The sequence below is a fragment of the Telopea speciosissima genome, chromosome 4, assembly GCF_018873765.1.
Source record: "Telopea speciosissima isolate NSW1024214 ecotype Mountain lineage chromosome 4, Tspe_v1, whole genome shotgun sequence".
Classification (NCBI taxonomy): Eukaryota; Viridiplantae; Streptophyta; class Magnoliopsida; order Proteales; family Proteaceae; genus Telopea; species Telopea speciosissima.
Window position 1 is genome coordinate 58,124,319 of NC_057919.1, and position 19,357 is coordinate 58,143,675.

General features: G+C 38.5%; 2 protein-coding genes across 2 annotated transcripts; one reads left to right on the forward strand and one right to left on the reverse strand.

Moving 5' to 3' along the window:
- Positions 1 to 1,937: 1,937 nt before the first annotated feature.
- LOC122658348 (elongation factor Tu, mitochondrial-like) lies at positions 1,938 to 12,434 on the forward strand. The gene is made up of 12 exons (XM_043853264.1): positions 1,938 to 2,216; positions 2,613 to 2,688; positions 2,906 to 2,998; positions 3,136 to 3,210; positions 3,481 to 3,585; positions 3,718 to 3,808; positions 3,916 to 4,121; positions 4,621 to 4,704; positions 4,911 to 4,976; positions 5,549 to 5,611; positions 5,928 to 6,168; positions 12,357 to 12,434. Exons 1-12 carry the CDS (start codon positions 2,035 to 2,037, stop codon positions 12,425 to 12,427), a joined length of 1,353 nt encoding a protein of 450 aa, XP_043709199.1. The 5' UTR covers positions 1,938 to 2,034; the 3' UTR covers positions 12,428 to 12,434.
- Positions 12,435 to 14,854: 2,420 nt separating this feature from the next.
- On the reverse strand, positions 14,855 to 17,876 carry LOC122657497. The gene is made up of 2 exons (XM_043852213.1): positions 15,409 to 17,876; positions 14,855 to 15,309 (listed from the first exon to the last, which is right to left on the reverse strand). The coding sequence occupies exons 1-2, from the start codon at positions 17,464 to 17,466 to the stop codon at positions 14,884 to 14,886; spliced, it is 2,484 nt and encodes an 827-aa protein (XP_043708148.1). The 5' UTR covers positions 17,467 to 17,876; the 3' UTR covers positions 14,855 to 14,883.
- Positions 17,877 to 19,357: the final 1,481 nt, after the last annotated feature.

The window sequence follows — 19,357 nt, forward strand, 5'->3', positions numbered from 1 at the left end:
ACAAACATTCCATAAATTAAGACGTTTGCTTAACTCACTCACTTGATTCTTAGTCAATCGTCAAGACGGAGCTCTTCAAATCGGCGCTTCGATGCCAAGTACACGCCCCACGTACTAATACGCCCGAGTCGGGTCACCAACCTAAAGAGAGTGTACAACGTGGGGAGAGATTATTGCCTTAGGTTAGAAGAGTTGGGCCCCATAAGTTATCAAACAAGGCTAAAATAGGGGACCGCACATACAACAAGGCTATATCATGTGCCCGTCCATGTGCCTCGCCCCTCTCGGACTTTCCCACGCAGATCTAGGTTCTCGTGGACCGGCACTTGCATGCTGCCTCTGTCCCTCTCGCACTCCCACCGCAGATCTTTCTCAAGGACCGCACTTGCATGTGCCTGTCCATGTGCCTGTCCCTCTCGGACTTCCCACCGGCAGATCTAGTTCCTCGTGTGACAGTGCACTTGCATGTGCCTGTCCATGTGCCGTCTTGCTGCTCATGCCATTCCGAGAATGGTTTTGCAGCCCCAAAGTCTTGGGCTAAAATGGGATATTCTTAGGGATTTTTAGGGGTCTCTTTGGCCATGAGAACAACTCCAACCAAGGTGCCATAGCATACACCCAACATGGGTTTGTAAACCCTATGATCGATTAGGTTTTCTTCCATTAAAATACATGTGGAAAGAAAACTCATGGGTTTGGGTATTAGGGTTTTGAAAGGGTCTTTAATCAATGTTATTTAACAACCCACAAACCACACCTCTATGGTCTTCCATGAGGGTTGGTGAAACCCATAAATGGAGGTAAATCCCCAACTTCGGGTTCATAAATGGAGAAGGGTGAATGGGTTTAAGGTAGGGTTAGGTGCTTCATAGTTAAGCATCAAGGATTTACCATTAATGGCTCATAATTCCAAACCCTAGGTCTATAAATTAGGAAGTGATAGAGGGAGAGAGAGAGAGAGAGAGAGAGAGAGATAGAGAATGCTCACCAATGTAGGAGAGCAAGCTTGAGTTCCACCTCTCTCCTTTCTTCTTCTTCTTTCTTCTCCTTCTTCCTTCTTCTTCTTCTTTTTTTTCTTCTTCTTTCTTTCCTTCTCTCCTTTCCTCTCCACGATTTAGGTTTTCTATTGTGAGGTGAATAGTGGATTGACCCCTATTTACCTCACTTTAGTCTTAAGTCATGTTTGGTTGTCTTAGGTCTTTAGGTCCATTTTAAGTTATTGGGCCCATTATACTACTAGGCCCATAATATGATTAGAAGGGACATCGTGTCTTAAGCCCATTCTAGTATTTATACTCATGAGTTATTAGGATATTAACTTACTTCCAATCATCTATAAGGGAACGGGTACACGGCGAGGGCCGAGCGGATCCTCGAAATAAGGAAATGCTAGGAATACACCTTCGAAGACAAACTTTCCCTATCTCGCCGATGTACCTATCCTCGACGACTTCTCTAGAGTCACGGTCAACAATCTTGTGGGATGGCTTGAGTATCATGGTCCATAGTTCACGAGCGTACTCCGCTCCCGGTTCTACATAAAAGGTTCAAACCAGACCGGTGGTCAGACCAAGTTTTAAACCGGGTTTTGGGCACGGATTTAACACAAACACCAGGGGGGTGCATGTAATTTTCTCAAAAAAAAAAAACCTATGGCCCTTATTGATCACCTTGATTCCAATCGGAAGTTAACAATTGGAGGACCTTCACTTGCGAAAACAGCCTCAGGAATTATTCAATCGGACGGTTGTTCGACAATGCTCTAGATTTTTGACCCTCCCTTTGGTCAACAGTTAGTAACACCTGTGGATCACAACCGCACATTCTAAAGTCTACCATCTGCCTCACGTACGCACAAAATTGACCTAAGCAGTCACTCCCTCTCTCTCTCTCTCTAAAACCCTTCCGGGGGAAAGGCAAACCCCTAAGGCCTAAACGGCTAAACCCTTCGTCTCCGCCTCTAAGCTTTGAGACGTTTGATTCTAGGGCTTCCTGCTTGTTTTCTTCTCACTGCGCTTTCTTTCTCTTCTTCCAATGGCGTCAACTGCTCTTATGAACCATAATTCCAAGCGCCTGATCGGCTTGTGTTCTCCTATCTACTCATGCTGTCGAGGAGCTTTGTCGCATCGGTTGTCTGCTCCTGAATCACTCAATGGAAGTGAGAGAGTCTCGGACATCGGACCATGGTGGAGATCCATGGCCACATTTACTCGAACGTAAGCTTAAACTTGATAATCCTGGACCGAACTCTGCAATTTCTTGTGAATTTTTAGAGCTCTTAGTAGGGTTTCCGAGAGATTCTATGCTTATTTATTTCATTATTTCGATATTTTATTTTGTAAATTGTGTGGAGCCTGCCTATATTTACTTCTTCTGTATGTGTATCAATTCAACTGTAAAGTGGTTTCCATTTTCTGTTGATGGGTATTAGCATTGACCGTTTGCGGTTACTGTTTTGTTTTTTTTTATCCCATCGTTGCTGAATTATAACTTTACCTGATGTTTCCTTCTACAGTTTTCTTCCTATAAAGCCTTGGGCATAACAGGTTATACTAGTATTTTTTGTTCTTATTGGCTCATTAGCTATTTTTCTTTTTGTTTTCTTGTTATAGGAAACCTCATGTAAATGTGGGGACTATTGGGCATGTTGATCACGGTAAAACCACACTTACTGCTGCCATTACAAAGGTCTGTTCATTTGTTTATGTATTCAATGCCTTAGTTTTCGATCTTTTTGGTTCATTCTTACTTCATTTCAAAATTTTTTTTGGGGTGCCTGATGATGAGGGTTAAAACCTGGGATTACTGAGAAGACCTATTTTATCGATTATGATTATATTTTTTTTTTTATTTTAAATTTTGTTAATTGTTTAATTGATTAAACTGCATATTAGCTTTCCTGTAGGTGCTAGCAGAAGAAGGGAAAGCTAAAGCTGTTGCATTTGATGAAATTGACAAGGCTCCTGAGGAGAAAAAGAGGGGAATTACTATTGCCACGGTTAGATTATCGTTTCCTATTTGATGAACATGTATAATTATCCTACAATAATGCAGCATAGAAAGTATTGGTTGCCAACAAATATTAATCTGCAAAAGTATTTGGGAGCTTACTTTAAGTTAGTGAATGCTGTGCAGGCCCATGTTGAGTATGAAACTGGCAAACGACACTATGCTCATGTGGATTGTCCAGGACATGCAGATTATGTTAAGGTACACTTTGAAATATATAGTATTTTACTAGTTCTCTCTATTACGAACTCTCCTACCAATTAAAGAAATGTATTAGAACCATAAGGAAATGTCTTTCATCAGGTTTATGGGTGATACATGAAAGCTTTCTTAGATCCAATTTTTTTCTTAATTTTAATTTTACAAGTAGCAAAATGTTGTCTCTTGTATCCATGTCACTACAATCTATTTGCTGAATGGTGTTACTTTTGGTGAATTACGTCCTTACATAAACTGTTGCTTGAATTTCAGAACATGATTACTGGAGCAGCTCAGATGGATGGGGGCATTCTAGTTGTATCTGCCCCTGATGGACCCATGCCACAAACGAAGGAACATATTCTGCTTGCTCGTCAGGTGGGTAACCTATTATTTGTAGCTTCAAAGAATGCTGGTACTTAGCTGGACTTTCACAAATTTATAGAGTTTAGCATTCTGTTCTTCTGGTTCTTTTACTGAATTGTATCTTCTAATTTGTCCATGATTTAGGTTGGCGTGCCATCATTGGTGTGTTTTCTAAATAAGGTTGACGCTGTCGATGATCCAGAGTTATTGGAACTTGTAGAAATGGAGCTCCGTGGTATGACTAATGAACTATTTAGTAAATAAGTTTTAGTAGTAAATATTGCTTAAGTGAGAATTATTCCTTCATTTGAAGAATTTTACTTGGATTTTGTGTTCTTGCAGAGCTTCTAAGCTTTTACAAGTTCCCAGGGGATGACATCCCAATTATTCGGGGTTCAGCCTTGTCCGCTTTACAAGGAACAAATGAAGAAATTGGGAAAAAGGCTATTTTAAAATTAATGGATGCTGTAGATGAATATATACCTGATCCTGTTCGCCAACTTGACAAGCCTTTCCTAATGCCAGTTGAGGATGTGTTCTCTATTCAGGTAATAATAAATGTTTTTTGGCATCAGTTTTATTGGATAGTAATGTAAGTTAGGGCAGTATTATTACTATTTCATTCGAGGATGTGTACTCTAACCAGGTAATCAGAAATATCTTTTGCCATCAGTTTTGTCGGACAATCATTTAAGTTAGGGATTGCTTGATACTCAACCAGTATTACTACTATTTCATTCTTATATTTCCAGCAATGTGTCTGGTGCAACTCAGATCCCTTCAAACAGCATGCACCAAAGGTTGCATAAATAATGACTATACGATAGTCCTAATTTCTGTTTTCTTTTTATGCATTTCTTAAATCAACTAAAATCATTCAATAGTGTAATTAATAACTTGCTAAAAAATTACTGTCAAATGAGCTGGGGTCACTTAAAAGTTACTGTCCAGCTTCTAGTTTTTTCCCCCTATGTTAAAAAATTCAGAGACCTGATGGGATTTATTATGTCAAACTAGTTTTCATGATTTATGCTTCTGCTTCTAAAGGGGCGTGGAACTGTTGTGACCGGACGTGTTGAGCAAGGGATGATCAAAGTTGGAGAAGATGTTGAAATCTTGGGATTAATGCAGGTACTTTCCCCTTTAAGGTTTTGTGCATCTAAAACTGTGAAGTATACTTTTACATTTCAATGAATGCTGTGATGTAATCATTTAGTTATTTAGCCCAATACAGCATGCCACTGTTTCTTTGACAGGAGATCCATGTGTTGCACTAGGAGAAGATTATTAGTACATACCTGATGCTTGGTTCTTGTGTTAATCTTTCTTCTCAATAGGGTGGTCCTCTGAAGACTACAGTCACTGGTGTGGAGATGTTCAAGAAGATCTTGGATCATGGGCAAGTAAGTGACCAGCTTGTTGTTATATATATATATATATTTTATCTTTTTTTGGGGGGGGGGGTGTTGGGTGTTTAAAATTTATCTGGTCAGCCCACTAAGAGAATCTTAAGAGAATCTTATCTGGTTGGCCAAACAATCTGCTGTGTGTCATTTTAGATTGGCTCAAAATTTTGTGGACGGTAGACCCCACGGTGCTTTTCCCACATGCCAAGTTTCCGCCCAATTTGGGTTGGCAAATTGGCAAAATAAAGCTTTGGAACTCCAGGACCATGGGAAAGTGCATGCCAATACATGAATGTCTGAAAATAAATGGGTGCATGAATGTACATCGGAGGGTATTTGATTGAATTTGGGTATTAAATTTGACATTTGGCCATCCAGATGTTGCCTTTTCTATCCAATGGTTGAAATCGCCATATCATCCTACCATGTGGCATAATTATATGGACCTTTAAGATAGCTTTAACTGACCAGGTTGTAAAGTGACAATATTCCCCCTATCTATATATATATTGTATATTGAGCTTTTAGTTGTTGGTAACTAAAGTGTTTTTGAATGTGTGATTATATAGGCTGGAGACAATGTGGGTCTTCTTCTACGTGGTTTAAAACGTGAAGATGTACAGAGAGGACAGGTGAGTGATACTCCATCGAAATTCTTTGAGACTGGCAATTAACTATGGCTTTCTGATGAAACAGTAACACCAACTAGATGTTATTATATACAACTTTGATTTGGAAATCTAATTTAATCAGAAGTGCAAATTGTCTTAGTTTTTGAAATGCAAGTTGTGTACCCTACTGTTAGTGTTTTCCATACACTAGTTGTACAATTTGTAATTTCCCTCCTTTTCCTTCATTTCGTTTTGCTTTGTTATTATGATGGGGTGTTATGATTAACCTTTCACTGCCTGTGTGTGTTTGGTGGGGGGGTACTTGTTCCTTTCACAGGTTGTGGCTAAGCCTGGTAGTGTGAAAACGTCCAAGAGGTTTGAGGCAGAAATATATGTTCTTACAAAGGATGAAGGAGGTCGTCATACTGCTTTCTTCTCAAATTATAGACCTCAGTTCTACATGAGGACTGCAGATATTACAGGGAAGGTCGAATTACCTGAAAATGTTAAGATGGTGATGCCTGGTGATAATGTTACTGCAGTTTTTGAGTTGATTTCACCTGTTCCACTTGAAGCAGGTATTTTTAGCTCGTAGTAATTATTTTTCGTAAATGTACTTAATTTTATGATTCCATGGTGATTGGTGCATGTTAATTTACTGCCTCCAACAAACATCATATCCTCTTCTCCCTTAAGAATAACAGTGGCCTCAATGACATGGTTTAATAGCTCTTAAACATGGGTTAATAGGTCTTAACTAGATCAAAAAAATAAGCTGTGATGCCTTTTCACAAGCTAGTAATCTCTCTAACAAGCTAACCAACCCCTACCTCTCCTCCAAACCCCCCCCCCCAAAAAAAAAAGAAAAGAGAAAAAAAAACGTTGGTTTCTATTTTCGTTCGACGATTTCAGGGCCCCACTAGAATGAGTTGTTATTAGTATGAGCCAGTGCTATCGCTTCCCTGAAGGTGTTTTCTTGAGCCCAATAACTGTAATGCCTTTTTTACTAGCTAGCAAATTCTCAAACAAGCTAACCAACCACCGCCTTCCCCAAACTTGCCTACGATTTCATTTGACAATGTCAGGGCCCACTTTAATGAGTTGTTTCTTAGATAAGCCAATGCTACGGGTTCCTTGAAGTTGTTTCTTGAATTCAAAGGCGTGAAGTAGTGCTTCATAACAAATGAACTACTGTGCTTTAATTACCCTCCAGTAGCAAGTTCTCAAATGTTGGACAATAGGTAAGTCTCATCTTTTAGAGAAGCAGGTAAACTAGGTTCTCAAATAATTATTCAGTCCAATATATCCTCAATAAAAAATTATCTCATTCCGCTCTCTGAACAGACATCCGAATTGCCAGGGTTTCCCGAATTGCCCAAAGAGCATCCATCAAAATTTGACTTGGTGGAGCCATGAGCAGTTGATCTGTGCGAGCAAATGAAAGAGTAATTGGACCCAACGTAGAGATAGTGCCAGCCTCTAAGTAGGGAATGAAAGGAGTTCCTTCTAACAGCGTGTTGTATAACTCTTGTAGTTTTCTGGTAAAAAATTACTGTTGTGATTGAAATGTGTCTGTGAATACTTCAGTAATTTTTCTCCTTTATGCTCCAAATGGTAGCTCAGCTCATACATCCCAACTTTAAACAACCATTCTTGCCAAGTGGGTCATTTACCTGCTCTGCACTCAAAATATAAGAACTTGTCATTAACTCTGTATCTCCTGTACTAGTTTCTGATGTGTTCTAGGGTAGATATGATAGGGTTAATAGAACACTGCCCACAGGACAGAAACACAGCAATCTAAGTCAATACACAATTTGGCAGATCAGGAAATTTAAGTAAATCAAGATCCAATGGTTGGATGGGGTTGGTATTTGGATTGAACAGTCATCTTACGATGATAGTGAGACCCTCCAAAGAACAAACTGATCCAAGGATTGGATCTGTTGTAATGAATTTGTAACAGAAATAGAAACTTAAGGATTAACGGAAATTAGTAACTAGCAAGAACTGTCATAACTCCACATCAACAGATCAGATGGTCATCAAATTTAATGCACACAAAGTACTAACTGAGAAGAACAGTATTCTAAAAGGAGGGATCAATCCAAGGGTTGGATTGTCCAGAACAGCATGTTAACTCCCAGCTGCTAGAATTAGTATGTTAATAGAAAGCCTTGAATCAGACCTGCAAACAGTGAGTAACAGTGACCTTCAATAGCCATAACAGTAGGGAAAAGATAAAAGGAAATATATAAGAAGACCCTAAGAATCATGGACTGACAAGAGGTCAGTCAAAACAGCAAAATGAAGTTGTACTGGCAGAACCGTGGGTGACTGTGAAGCTTGAAAACCTGCAGAGAAGTTATAGCAATACAACAACAACAACAACAACTCAACCTTATCCCAACTAAATGGGGTCGGCTACATGGAACCTTTCAACAACAAAAGATTGATGAAGGTAAAAAAGAAATGAACATAATAACAGCAATAATGACACATCTCAACATTATTCTAACTAAATGGGATCAGCTACATGGATCTTTGCCCGCCAATCAGCTTTATTCGAGGCCATACTTGAAACAAGACCTAAGCTATGCATGTTTTTCCTCACTTCTCCCAAAGTGATCTTATCTATATGGTGCTTCTTTACTGCCCAACATTCTGCACCATACATCATAGCTGGGCGTATGATAATCCTATGAAATTTTTCTTTAAGCTTTAAAGGAATATCTCGATTACACAACACTCCAAACACACCTCTCCACTTCATCCATCCTATTTTAATCTTCTGGGGAACATCATCCTCTATATCACCTTCTTTATGTACGATTGAGCCCAAATATCTAAAATAGTCACTTGTAGGATCCCCTTTGCAGCAATATTCACTACCTCATTAACCGTTCTTGTGTGGCTAAAGTAACACACCATGTGCACCGTCTTTGTTCTGCATACACCAAGGAACTTCATCTTGTATGTCTCTGGTTAAATCATCCGTGATAACCACAGACAAATAAGGGCTTAAGCCTGACCATTGGTGTAACCCAATTGTAATTGGGAATTCACTACCTTGATCCCCCACAGTTCTTATGCTAGTCACTACACCATCATACATATTTTTATTAATGTCCACATATCTACATGACACCCATCTCTTCTTCAGTATTTGCTAGATTAACTCTCTAGGAACTCTGTCCTAGGCTTTTTTCTAAGTCAATAAAGACTATATGGAGATCCTTCCTTCCCTCTTTATATCTTTACATAAGTCCCATAAGTAGGAAAATAGCTTCCATAATGGATCATTTTGACATAAAGCCATATCGGTTCTCCGAGATAGTAGTTTCCTTACTTAGGTGGGTTTCAAATCCGTGTACAATGCTGGCCTCCCTGACAAACTTATATAGAAGACTCAAAAATAGACTTAGACACTAAAAAGGAAAGGCCTAACCCTATCCTTAACTAATAAGGTAACCTAAATTGACTAAGAAAGTGAAATAATAAAGAAAACAGACTCAGAACTAAGTAAATCCCGTTTTCCTACTTTCTACCCAAGTTTTAGGCCCATTAAATTGGCTAATTATAAAATAAACTCATGGGGATCAAAGTCCCAATACATGTATGACCTAATCCAAAGCTTATTTCCACTAAAATAAGCCCCAAGTGACTTATCTACATCAGATCTTCCTTCAGTGCTGCTGGTCTAATGGCTATATGGCCAGAATATGGGCTTAAGTTGTAACTTGATAGATTGGCCTGATATGGGATTAAGTGACCTAACACATATGGGCCCAAACAGGCTGAAAATAAAACTTGAGGACCTATCATGGAGCTGTTTAAAACCATTGATTAGTGGGCCTGATCTTAGCCAAGCCGTGGGGCTAGTTTGGCTGGCCCATTCTCTATTGAAGTTGGTCATGCAATGCATCAGTTTAATTTAAGCTCTGTGGATGAATTTTCTTGAAACTAAAATGTGTCATTTTCTCTAAAATTTATCAGAAAGGAATATGGTCTATTTTTTGCTGATTGATTGAGATATTGGTTAGTGTTTTGTTTTTGGTAAAATTTATATTGGTTAGTTAGGGCCTCTTTGGTATCACTTTTCATTTTCATTATGGTCTATTTAAAAAAAGTCATCAATAAAAATCATTTTTGATAAAAATGAAAAACTGTTTGGTAGCTACTAGTCATAAAAGAATATAGAATGAGAAACTACCTATGTGTAAATAATTTTCATAACATTTTTTAACTGGTGGGTGAAGAGATTCCATCTTTTTCCCCAAATCAACTCTAAACAGTAAAAATGAAGAGAACCAGAGAAAGAGGGTCAGAGAATGGGAAATGGCAGTTTTAATTATGGATTAAGGCTTACAAATTTAAGAGAATAATGGGGAAAGAAAAAGGGGATGGTGGGGTCAGTTAAGAGGATTGTAGCTCAAGAATCCAGAAAAATGAGAAAGGTAATGGCGGTTCAGTGAGAGTAATATAGATAATATGGGGTTTGAGGTTCAATGGACCTCTCAATTACAGGAAGTTTGGAGAAGATCATTTTGATAAAGAATGCGTGAGACATGGTGGTTGTTACTGCCACGCTAATTGTGCCTTTTTTGTCATGAAGCTTTAACACCACAAAGAGAAAGAGAAGTAAAGAATTGAACTGACAGACGACGCGGTAAGGAGGAGAGGTGGACAAACAAATGAAACAAAGGGGAAAAAACAGAAAAAAGAACTAAAGAGAGAAGCAGAATAGAAAAAGAAACCGAAAGCTTACAACCCATTCAAATTTCAAACCCTTTCCACCCCATATCGATCTAAATCACGCCATGTGGAATCCAAATCCTCAGATTCTTCTGAACTCGAAATCCCGACAACACAACACAACGACGACGCAATCTCTCTTCGTCTCTCTAGGAAGTTCATGAGTGTAATCTTCTCTCTTCAACTCAAAGTTTTGAGTATAAAATAAAGAGAAACAGAAGAAACAAAAGAAAATCAAAGGGAGAGCTCACCGGAGTTGGGAGAGATGGCACGGCCATGGATGTCGGAGGAGGAACATCCATATCCGCCTCTTCTTCGCACGGAAAAGAGAGCGCTGCCTAAAGAGATTTGTGTTCAAGAAAATAAGCTTTTGATTGTGTTCATCTGGGGGACTCTTCATTCGCAAGTGAAACTCTGGATGCAGGAAGAAGAGGAAGGAAAAAAAAAAAGGGGGACTTGCCTTTCTATTTTAACGATCAAATGTCTATTTTACCCCTCATATTTGGGTCATATAAGCACATGCTCATTAAAGAGCGAAAAAATGAAGGAAAAACAGGTTTTGGCCATAATCCATTGAGTCCATTATCATTTTGGCAGTGTTTTCAATTATTTTAATGAATTGTTTTCAGTTATTTTAATTAAAAACAAGTTTCAAAAGTGATACCAAACACATGAAAAAAATGAAAAATTGCCAGAAAATGAAAATGAAAAGTGATACCAAAGGGGCCCTTATTCTTGCATTTCCCCTCTTTTTGTTTTTTTACCAAAAATATGTGGCAATGTTGTGATTGGAACACTTCTACTTTGTGGCTTTTTATTTGTACCTGAGCACAGGGGATACATACGTAACACTTAGACATGTACAACAAAGTTGCATTTTAGAATGGTACAAAAGAAATGGGGTTGTTTTCATTAGTAAAAGTGTAAAACACAGATTGACCCTTGGATGGAGGATCCCTGTTATTTCTGTTCTGTCCTTTTTCATGTAACCCCACCCCCTTAAAAAAACCCACTCACACAGAGTTATAGGGTCTCTTATATCTAAACACGCTCCTTTATTTTGTATACCATATCACATCCATATCTCAATATAGTTGCACTATAATATCTGTACTTATTGTGGAGTTGTTGTAAGTGACTTGGTTGATCCAGAAAGGGATCTAGTTTCTGGGTCTGAGTTAACATAGTGGCGTGGCCTGAGTCAAGCTGGACTTACACATATAAGACCTTTTTAATCCAAAATATATATCCAGAAGGGTCTTGTTATGGGACACCCACATAGGTGATAATACAAAATCGCATGTGACATCAAATATCTGCCACATGGCGGCTTTGAAGGGGCCCAATTTTTGTGGACATGCTAACCCCAAGGTCGCCTGCCCATATGTTAGTTTTTAGCCCAATCCTAGTTGAATAGTTGGCAAAACTAATCATAAAAAAAATCCAGGACTACGGAGAGGGTACATGGGACTTCGAGGGGGTGCATGGACATACAATGGGGGGGGGGTGTATGCCATTAGATCTGAGCATAAATGGTGAGTTTGAAGCTGAAATTTGATATGGCCAGTCCAGATCTCAACCGGTCTATCCAATGGTTGGAATTCCTAGAGCATCATCCTTGAAGTAGGGGCATTTTCTGTCAGATACTCATTTCAATAGATCACCCACCTGGGTGATCCTGAACTTTTCCCATCTGGGATAAACTCACCTCCCAATAGGTCTGGTAGAAATTGGCAGGTTCAGTTTTGGTCGACAAAATCAAACCAAAATTTCGTGGCCTGTTTGTATATAACCATAGCTTATCTTCATTACTATTGGCAAATCATGTGTGTCTGAAACATCCATCAGTGCTAAATGTCCAACACTGATGTGGTCTGTAAGTTTGGTAACAAATTACATAGTTTCTACCAGAAACTTGTGTAGTTTGGAATTTTTTTCTATATATTTCTAGACAACTTGATTTGAACTTGAGATCACTAAAGACCTTAATATTTTTCTTCTGAATGAACAGGACAAAGATTTGCTCTGAGGGAAGGAGGTAGAACGGTTGGTGCAGGTGTGGTTTCAAAAGTGATCAGCTGAGATTTTCTTTATATTTTTCATGGTGGAAATGGTGACAAACTGGAACAAGAGTGCCACTTTGCTAGGACATGCCATAGTTTTGTAGTGGCATACCTGTAGTTAATGTTTGGTTTGACAATTGTTCTGAGCTTTTTTTATAGAAGCAACAATGGTCTAAAATTTTGTATTAATGCGAAATTAGGCTCCATTTGTTTTTTTAGTGTGCTGGAATTTCTTAACATTGCCCTAATTAATTTTTTTCAAAACCTTCTTGCTGCTCTTTTACAAATAAAAAGAATGTTGATGATCTACAGTACAGTATTGAGCATGGGACATTATTTTCCTTCTTGAATGATGGTCTATTTCTCAAATTCATATCAGGGTTTTTATTAAAAGTATATGTTGTGTACTTATCATAGGTAGTAATAATTCATAACAACAGGGTGCCATTGCTAAACTTCTCTGAGGTGATTCTGAGGTGGATATGATTCTTACTTTTGGGAGCTGGTTTTTGCCTCTTAAATCTTGAGAAATGGTTATAAATTTCTGTTATACCATTTACTGTAAACTTCAAGTCCTTCCCAAAAGAATACTTCTAGAAAATCAGGTCTGATACCAAAAAGGCCCCCCCTCCTCTCCCCCCCTCCCCTCTTGCTCAATGGATTGAGATCAGCATAGAAGCAATGGAATCCCAAAAGGCAGAGATTCAAAATAAGGGAATGTTTTCCTACACCATTCTAGGGTCATTAAACATCCCCTCCCCCATTGGGACGAAGTCAATAATACCCCCTTGGTTGTGTGATACGCCCCTCTACCATTAATTCAATTCGAAGGTCATGATGATGACCAAGGCTGAAGGAAAACTCGATCTTTTAAAATATGGGGTTTTAACTTTGTGTGAAATGATTGTCCTTCCCCCATGAAAAGCAAAAAATCCCACTCCCTGTTGAAGTTTTCTCACATGCCCCTGTGTTGGTGTATGGGCCATGCTCCCGAAGAGAACATTTTCTTTTAATTTGAAAAGGCTTTTTTCCCTCCTCGCCTCCCTCTTAAATGCAAGGAAAAATTCTATCATTTCACATAAAATTTGTATTAAATAAATTTTAATTTTCAAGACAACAAAAGGGAAATACTCTTTATCTTTGCTTGTAGTGACTAGTGACATTGAAGTGTGACTTAAAATAATGTCAACAGACTCAACACCACCGTTGTGGTTTCTCATGATTTTAATCATCAAATGATCCATTGCGAAAGGATTTAGTTTTACTCCACCAATAGAGGACGTATCACCCACCATCCTAGGGTTCACAAACCCTTCCTAGGAGAGTTTACCCAAAAAAAAAAAAAAAAAAAAAAAATCCTTCCTAGGATTTTAATATGTTCCAAAACACCCTCCCAATACCTATTCCCGCCCTCTCCTGCCCCTTGGTGATTAGAATCTCATTCACTATGAGTGGAGGGAAACTCGGTTAAGAAAAGAAAATATAGAAACTATTTTTTGGACAGGGTTTTCTTTACTCATGGTGAAGGTAGAACCCTTCTACATAGACATCTAAATCCTCTAATTGAATCGAAGAAGTGTATTTGTAACTATGAAAAATAAAGTAAAGGAATTAACACTACAGTCAAAGTCCAATTATAAGGTCACATCAATGGAGAAGTAATTCTTCCATCCAAGGAAAGTGTTTGCTTATGTTTTTAGGGGAGAGGAAGCCCCTCTTGTAGTAATTTTTAATTTTTTAGGTTGGTGGAAGTTTGAAGGTGGGATTAGGTAGTAAGCCAGAGAATTCACCATCTTTGGATTTGCATAGTTAATTAAAAAAAATATGCAAACTAATCATTACTTTTATCTTATTATACGTTGTTTTATTTTCACTTTTCTATTCATTTTTAACTTCCAAGCCTAAGTTTATAGTATATTATTTGGTTAAAAACATTCAACAGAAGTTAAAAAAGAAAATATTTCAAGTGTTTGAATCTAAATTGATAGCAGAGGTCATTCATTAGGCACATGGAGGATCAGAAGAGGACCTTTTAAATTTAAGGGGTCCTAGACCCGGATTGAGCTTCTCTCCAGGAGTCCAGCACCCCAGGGGGTATTCAGTCGTTGACCTATGCCGCACACATCTCTAGGCATGCATCGAAATATATGCGGCACAGTCTAATCCTTAGATGTTGCATGAACGTGCCCTGGGCACTGAGCTCCCTGGAGAGGAGCCGGATCCCCAGACCCAGACCCGTACTTCCTTAAAGGCAGGAGAGATATGATCGTGAAGTAGAAAGCCTGATGAAATCAGGTAAAATGAAACTTTCAGATTTAGACCGTAAATCCTGATTTTAACGGAAACAAACATATCACAATCAAATCAAGTGGGATTATAAGTACAGAAAGAATGAAGAATTTTATATCTAAATCTTACTGTACACAATGTACATATAGTCAAATATTATTAGATTTGCAGAGAGAGTGAGTAATGTCACTCATTTGCCAACAAGTCAAGTGCATTATCAACAAGTGAGTGAATTGTTTCACTGTGCCTGCTTAGTCCAACTGTTCCTGAGAAAATGTTGTAGCTTTCCATCTCTGATGTCGTCTCTCTCACAATCTCAAGTTCCTTCTCCATCCCAAGAACCCTAAAAGTACGAATTGTTGCTTTGTTGTTTTTCATCATCCAAATTGCTAGCTCGATCGCAAACCTTCTAATTCTAGGAACTTTGGCTGATGGGTATTGATAGAATTTCAAAATTTGCATGAGTTTCGTTGCTAATTTGATCTCATTGATTCCAGTTCGATTGAACGTGATACTTGCTTCTCGAGGAGTCATGAACTTGAAAACCTGTGTTGCAAGCCCTAGTGTCACTTCTTGTAGTTTATTCTCTTCCGACATTATCGTCTTCAGAACCTGTTAATTGGGTTTACAGGAATTCAAGGATCAGTTAGAACGATTCTTATCAAACCCTAGAAAGCAAGATGAAATGGGTTTCACAGTTGAGGAACTTACAGAAGGTGCCGCAGCTGAGACTCCCTTTAATTGTTGAAAGCAATCGTGGCTTGCGTAGGAACATAAATTTCTTAAAATTCTTGCGGAATGGATACGAAGAATTGGATCTTCAAGTGCCCCGACAAGCTTCGGTACTGCTTCCAGATTCAATATCCGAGAGCAGTTCTTATTGCTCTCCAGTGCCAACATTGCAATTGCTTCCCCTGCTGCAATCCTCACACAATTTTGGTCTACAGGTAATCCTTCTTCGAAAAAAATCCGGAACAGTTCTTTAATGATTCCACCTGTGCTTCCAATCTTTTCTGTTGCTTCATCTTCGAAGGCCAAACTGGTTAAAATCTCGATTCCCAGAATTTGAAGCATTGGGTATTTCTCACCATGCTTGAGAATTTCTCTGATGTTGCTTACCGTGAAAACAATCTCTGAAATCTCTTTCCTTAGAAAATTCCCAGCAGTACCAGAAGTTCTTGCCAGTAACTTCAGCAATTGCAGGGCTCTTTTCATCGTTAACATTCGATTATCTGTTTGGTGACTGTTCCTGAGAACCCTTTCTCCTGCATGTGTGAGATCAACAATTTTTGGCAGGAGACGTCTTGTGTTACCGATCTTCTCACAATTATCATGGTCTCTCGCGAGTTTCTTGAGAATGGTGAGACCCAAATGGTTAAACACCGAAAACTCGTAATTTGCTCGGTCACAGATTGTCATCTTCTCCCAGATTTCATCAGCTGCACCATCTGCGCTACGTTGAGTGTAGAGCAATGATGATATTGATTCCATCGCACCAGGAATTCCTGCAACTCTAAGGGAGTTCTGCTTTTTCCCAGCTAATTTGGACACAATCTCTGCTGCTCCTTTCCTGATCTCTTCTTCTTGTGGGTTCTTCCAGTTAAGCATCTCCACCAATCTCTCAATAACAAAAGTTGAAGTCCCAATCTTCTGAAGTGTGTCATCAGAAAATCTGGGATTGTTTGAGAATTTCTGAAGAATTCCAACCCCTATGAGCTGTTCATCGCTGGAATTAGAGTCCAAGAGCTCTGTAGCAAAAGAAACCAGGTCCAGCTTTAAGCCATCAAAGATGCTTCCATTGATACATTCTGAAAATGCATCATAGAAAAACCTTTTGATGGAAATCATTCCAGAGCTTCCTAATTCGCATTCCTCATTCACCTCTTCCAGTAGCCTACGATTGATTACAGTCCATTCCCAGTAAGCTTTCTCCAACAGAAACAAGAAAGCTTCAGACAAGGCCAACCAATAAAAAATATTCAGAGCAGATCTCTGATTCTTCTTATCTGGGTCTGTTACAATTGTGCCACCATGATCCAACTGAACTATTCTCAATATTGAAAGAGTTATGCAAGCTGAGGCTGATATCAACTGTAACCAATAGAATAACTTGCTTATGTTTCGAGATAGAAAAAACCAATCTGCATATGGAAGCAAAGGAACCTCTGATGATGTCCATATACGTGTTGTCCTGTTGCTTGGTCTTTCTTCATTGCTGTTCTCTTTGAGTTCTCGGCCTTGGCTTTCAGAAACTGACCCCCTAATTCTTTTCAATGATCGACCAATGAAATGGGAGCTCGATTCAAATGCCCAGAAGCTATACACGCCGGCATCTGTAACTGACCATGTAGACTGGTGTTGCCATTCAAGTTCATGACTTCGGCTAAAGATTCTGGCACCTTCAATTAAGAGTATGATGGTGATGAACCAGAAGTCAATTGTGCCTAGTTTAATTGCATAACCGCCGAGCAGAACCACGGTTGCCCAGATGAATCCCAGTGCTCCTAGCCCAGTTGCCATTTTCTCAAGAACTGCGAGTTGAAGAGCAAATAGAGTTAGTTTCTTCTCTGGGGCTTGTACAGTTGGTCTTGATGAAGAATTAGTGTCTGCATTGCTGCTGTCTCTGGTCTCTATTCGGTCAACAACTTGTCTTCGAGGTTCAAAAATGGTGGTGGAACCTGAACCCCAATTATCACTCAACTTGTAATCTATCTGCAGCCTTATTATGCCCTCGTCGCCTTCTGTGGATTGTGGACTAAGATGATCCATATTGCCAGGCCAGGATTTCCAAAATCCTATTCAAACTGCCAAATGAAGGCTTTTTGGGTTCAATACTTCACTACTAAGGTTTGAAGTGGTTGCAGATATGGAACAGGGTAAGTTTGAGATTTTCTAGTAAAGAGTTTGCAAGAAATTTTGTTGGGATGTGCTGTGTATTGTTAGAATGGAATTGGGTTTTATGCTGTGAGAAGAGAGATGATTCAAAACAAGAGGAAAGATGAACTTGGGGAGCACGTTTTAAGTTGTGGAATGATGAGGAAGAGTAACGTTAAGTGGCTCCTCTCTTCATTCTTCTCAAACATTGTTTGTTTTCTTTATCTTCTTTCTGTTCCTTTAGATTTGTATTACGTATTTCCTTGCTGTTTCCAGGGTTTTTCATCTATTTCTTTCTCTGTTCTCTCTCTCTATTAGTCTTGATGTATAGCTGTTGAGTAGTTTAACAAATTAACCAAACACCCAAAAAACCAGAAAGACTCTTTTTTTTGGCTTAACTGAAAGGCAACTGTTTTCCTGTTCTGTTTGGTTTTATGCTTTTTTTTTGGTTTCTTTTATGTGTTTGCTTTTACGCCTAAATGTTTCTTTTCAATTCCTTTCTCTCTAATTTTCTTTTGCAACAAAACCCAAATCAACCTATAAAATTCCAACCCAAACTGGTCGGACCAATAAAAAAATCAAAAGCGAATCGAACTTTTAATGGTTCGGCTTCAACATTTTAGCTTCGGTTTGATTCAGCAAATGCCTAAAGCCGATTTGGCCAAACCAAAGCGACCGATTGGCGGTCCTAGGTGGAAAGGATAATGGTGAGGTTAATATGGACATTTCTTGTTTCTTTGTTATTTGCCATACTAGGCTTGTTTGTTGGAAGCAGTGACTGAAGTCTTGGAAGGCCGAAATGGATTTGTTTAATGAAACTTAAGATTGTTAAGTAACTCATACTTTATTAAACATGTGTGTCTATGAATACAAGTAGTAATAATTTATAAAATCTTTCTATTTATACTATCAGATTGTGATTAGTTTGAAGCTTGCAAAGGTCAATATCTTATTGAAAATTCCTTCTGTTTCTAAGCATAAATTAGTGATAGAGTAAACCATAAAATGGGAAATGATAAAATAAGCAAACTGGAACACTACCTAAATTGGATTCCTAATTAGTTATGCTTTTTGAGGACGAAAAAGCTTCAAGATGGATTTGCTGAGAAACATCTGTCCTTGTGAGAAAATTAAGTTTCCTTGGATCATGATCCTCATATCCATTTTTGATTATCTAGAAATAGAAAATTAGGTAGGTCTATAATCTTTTCCTATTTTCTTTAGAGGAAGGGTTTCTCACTACGCCATACGACGCGGAATCGACATGGGACCCCACGTGTTAGAGTAGGAGAAAGAAAATAACAAAAAATTTCATGTGAGAGGGTGATAGTACATTGACGTTGTGGAAAACTTTTTTTCATTTTTTTTTTTAATTTTGGGAAAAAGGTTCCGGCAAGCCTAGATCCAATTTCCATATGAACAGTGGCAAAAATTTTTGCCATGTGAAAAAGTATTTGAGATTCCAATAAATAATGCTCCCAAGTATATATCTATGCTATGTAGTCTGGACACCCTATGACTGGATATGGATACCCCTAAACGGACACAGATGTGAATTGAATTTGGATTTTCGATTATGCATTTACATCCCTATTGAAAACATAAGTGAAAGTGGAAATAAATACCTCATTGGAAGGTAAATGCTTGAACTAACTTTGAAATATGACAAATGTAATCCGATTAATCCAAGGGTTTGAATTAGTACATCATCTTTCATATGGAAAAAACCAAAGAAGGCAGACTCTTACATGTAAAAATTAAGCCGAATTGAGTTTGTCAAGTGGTA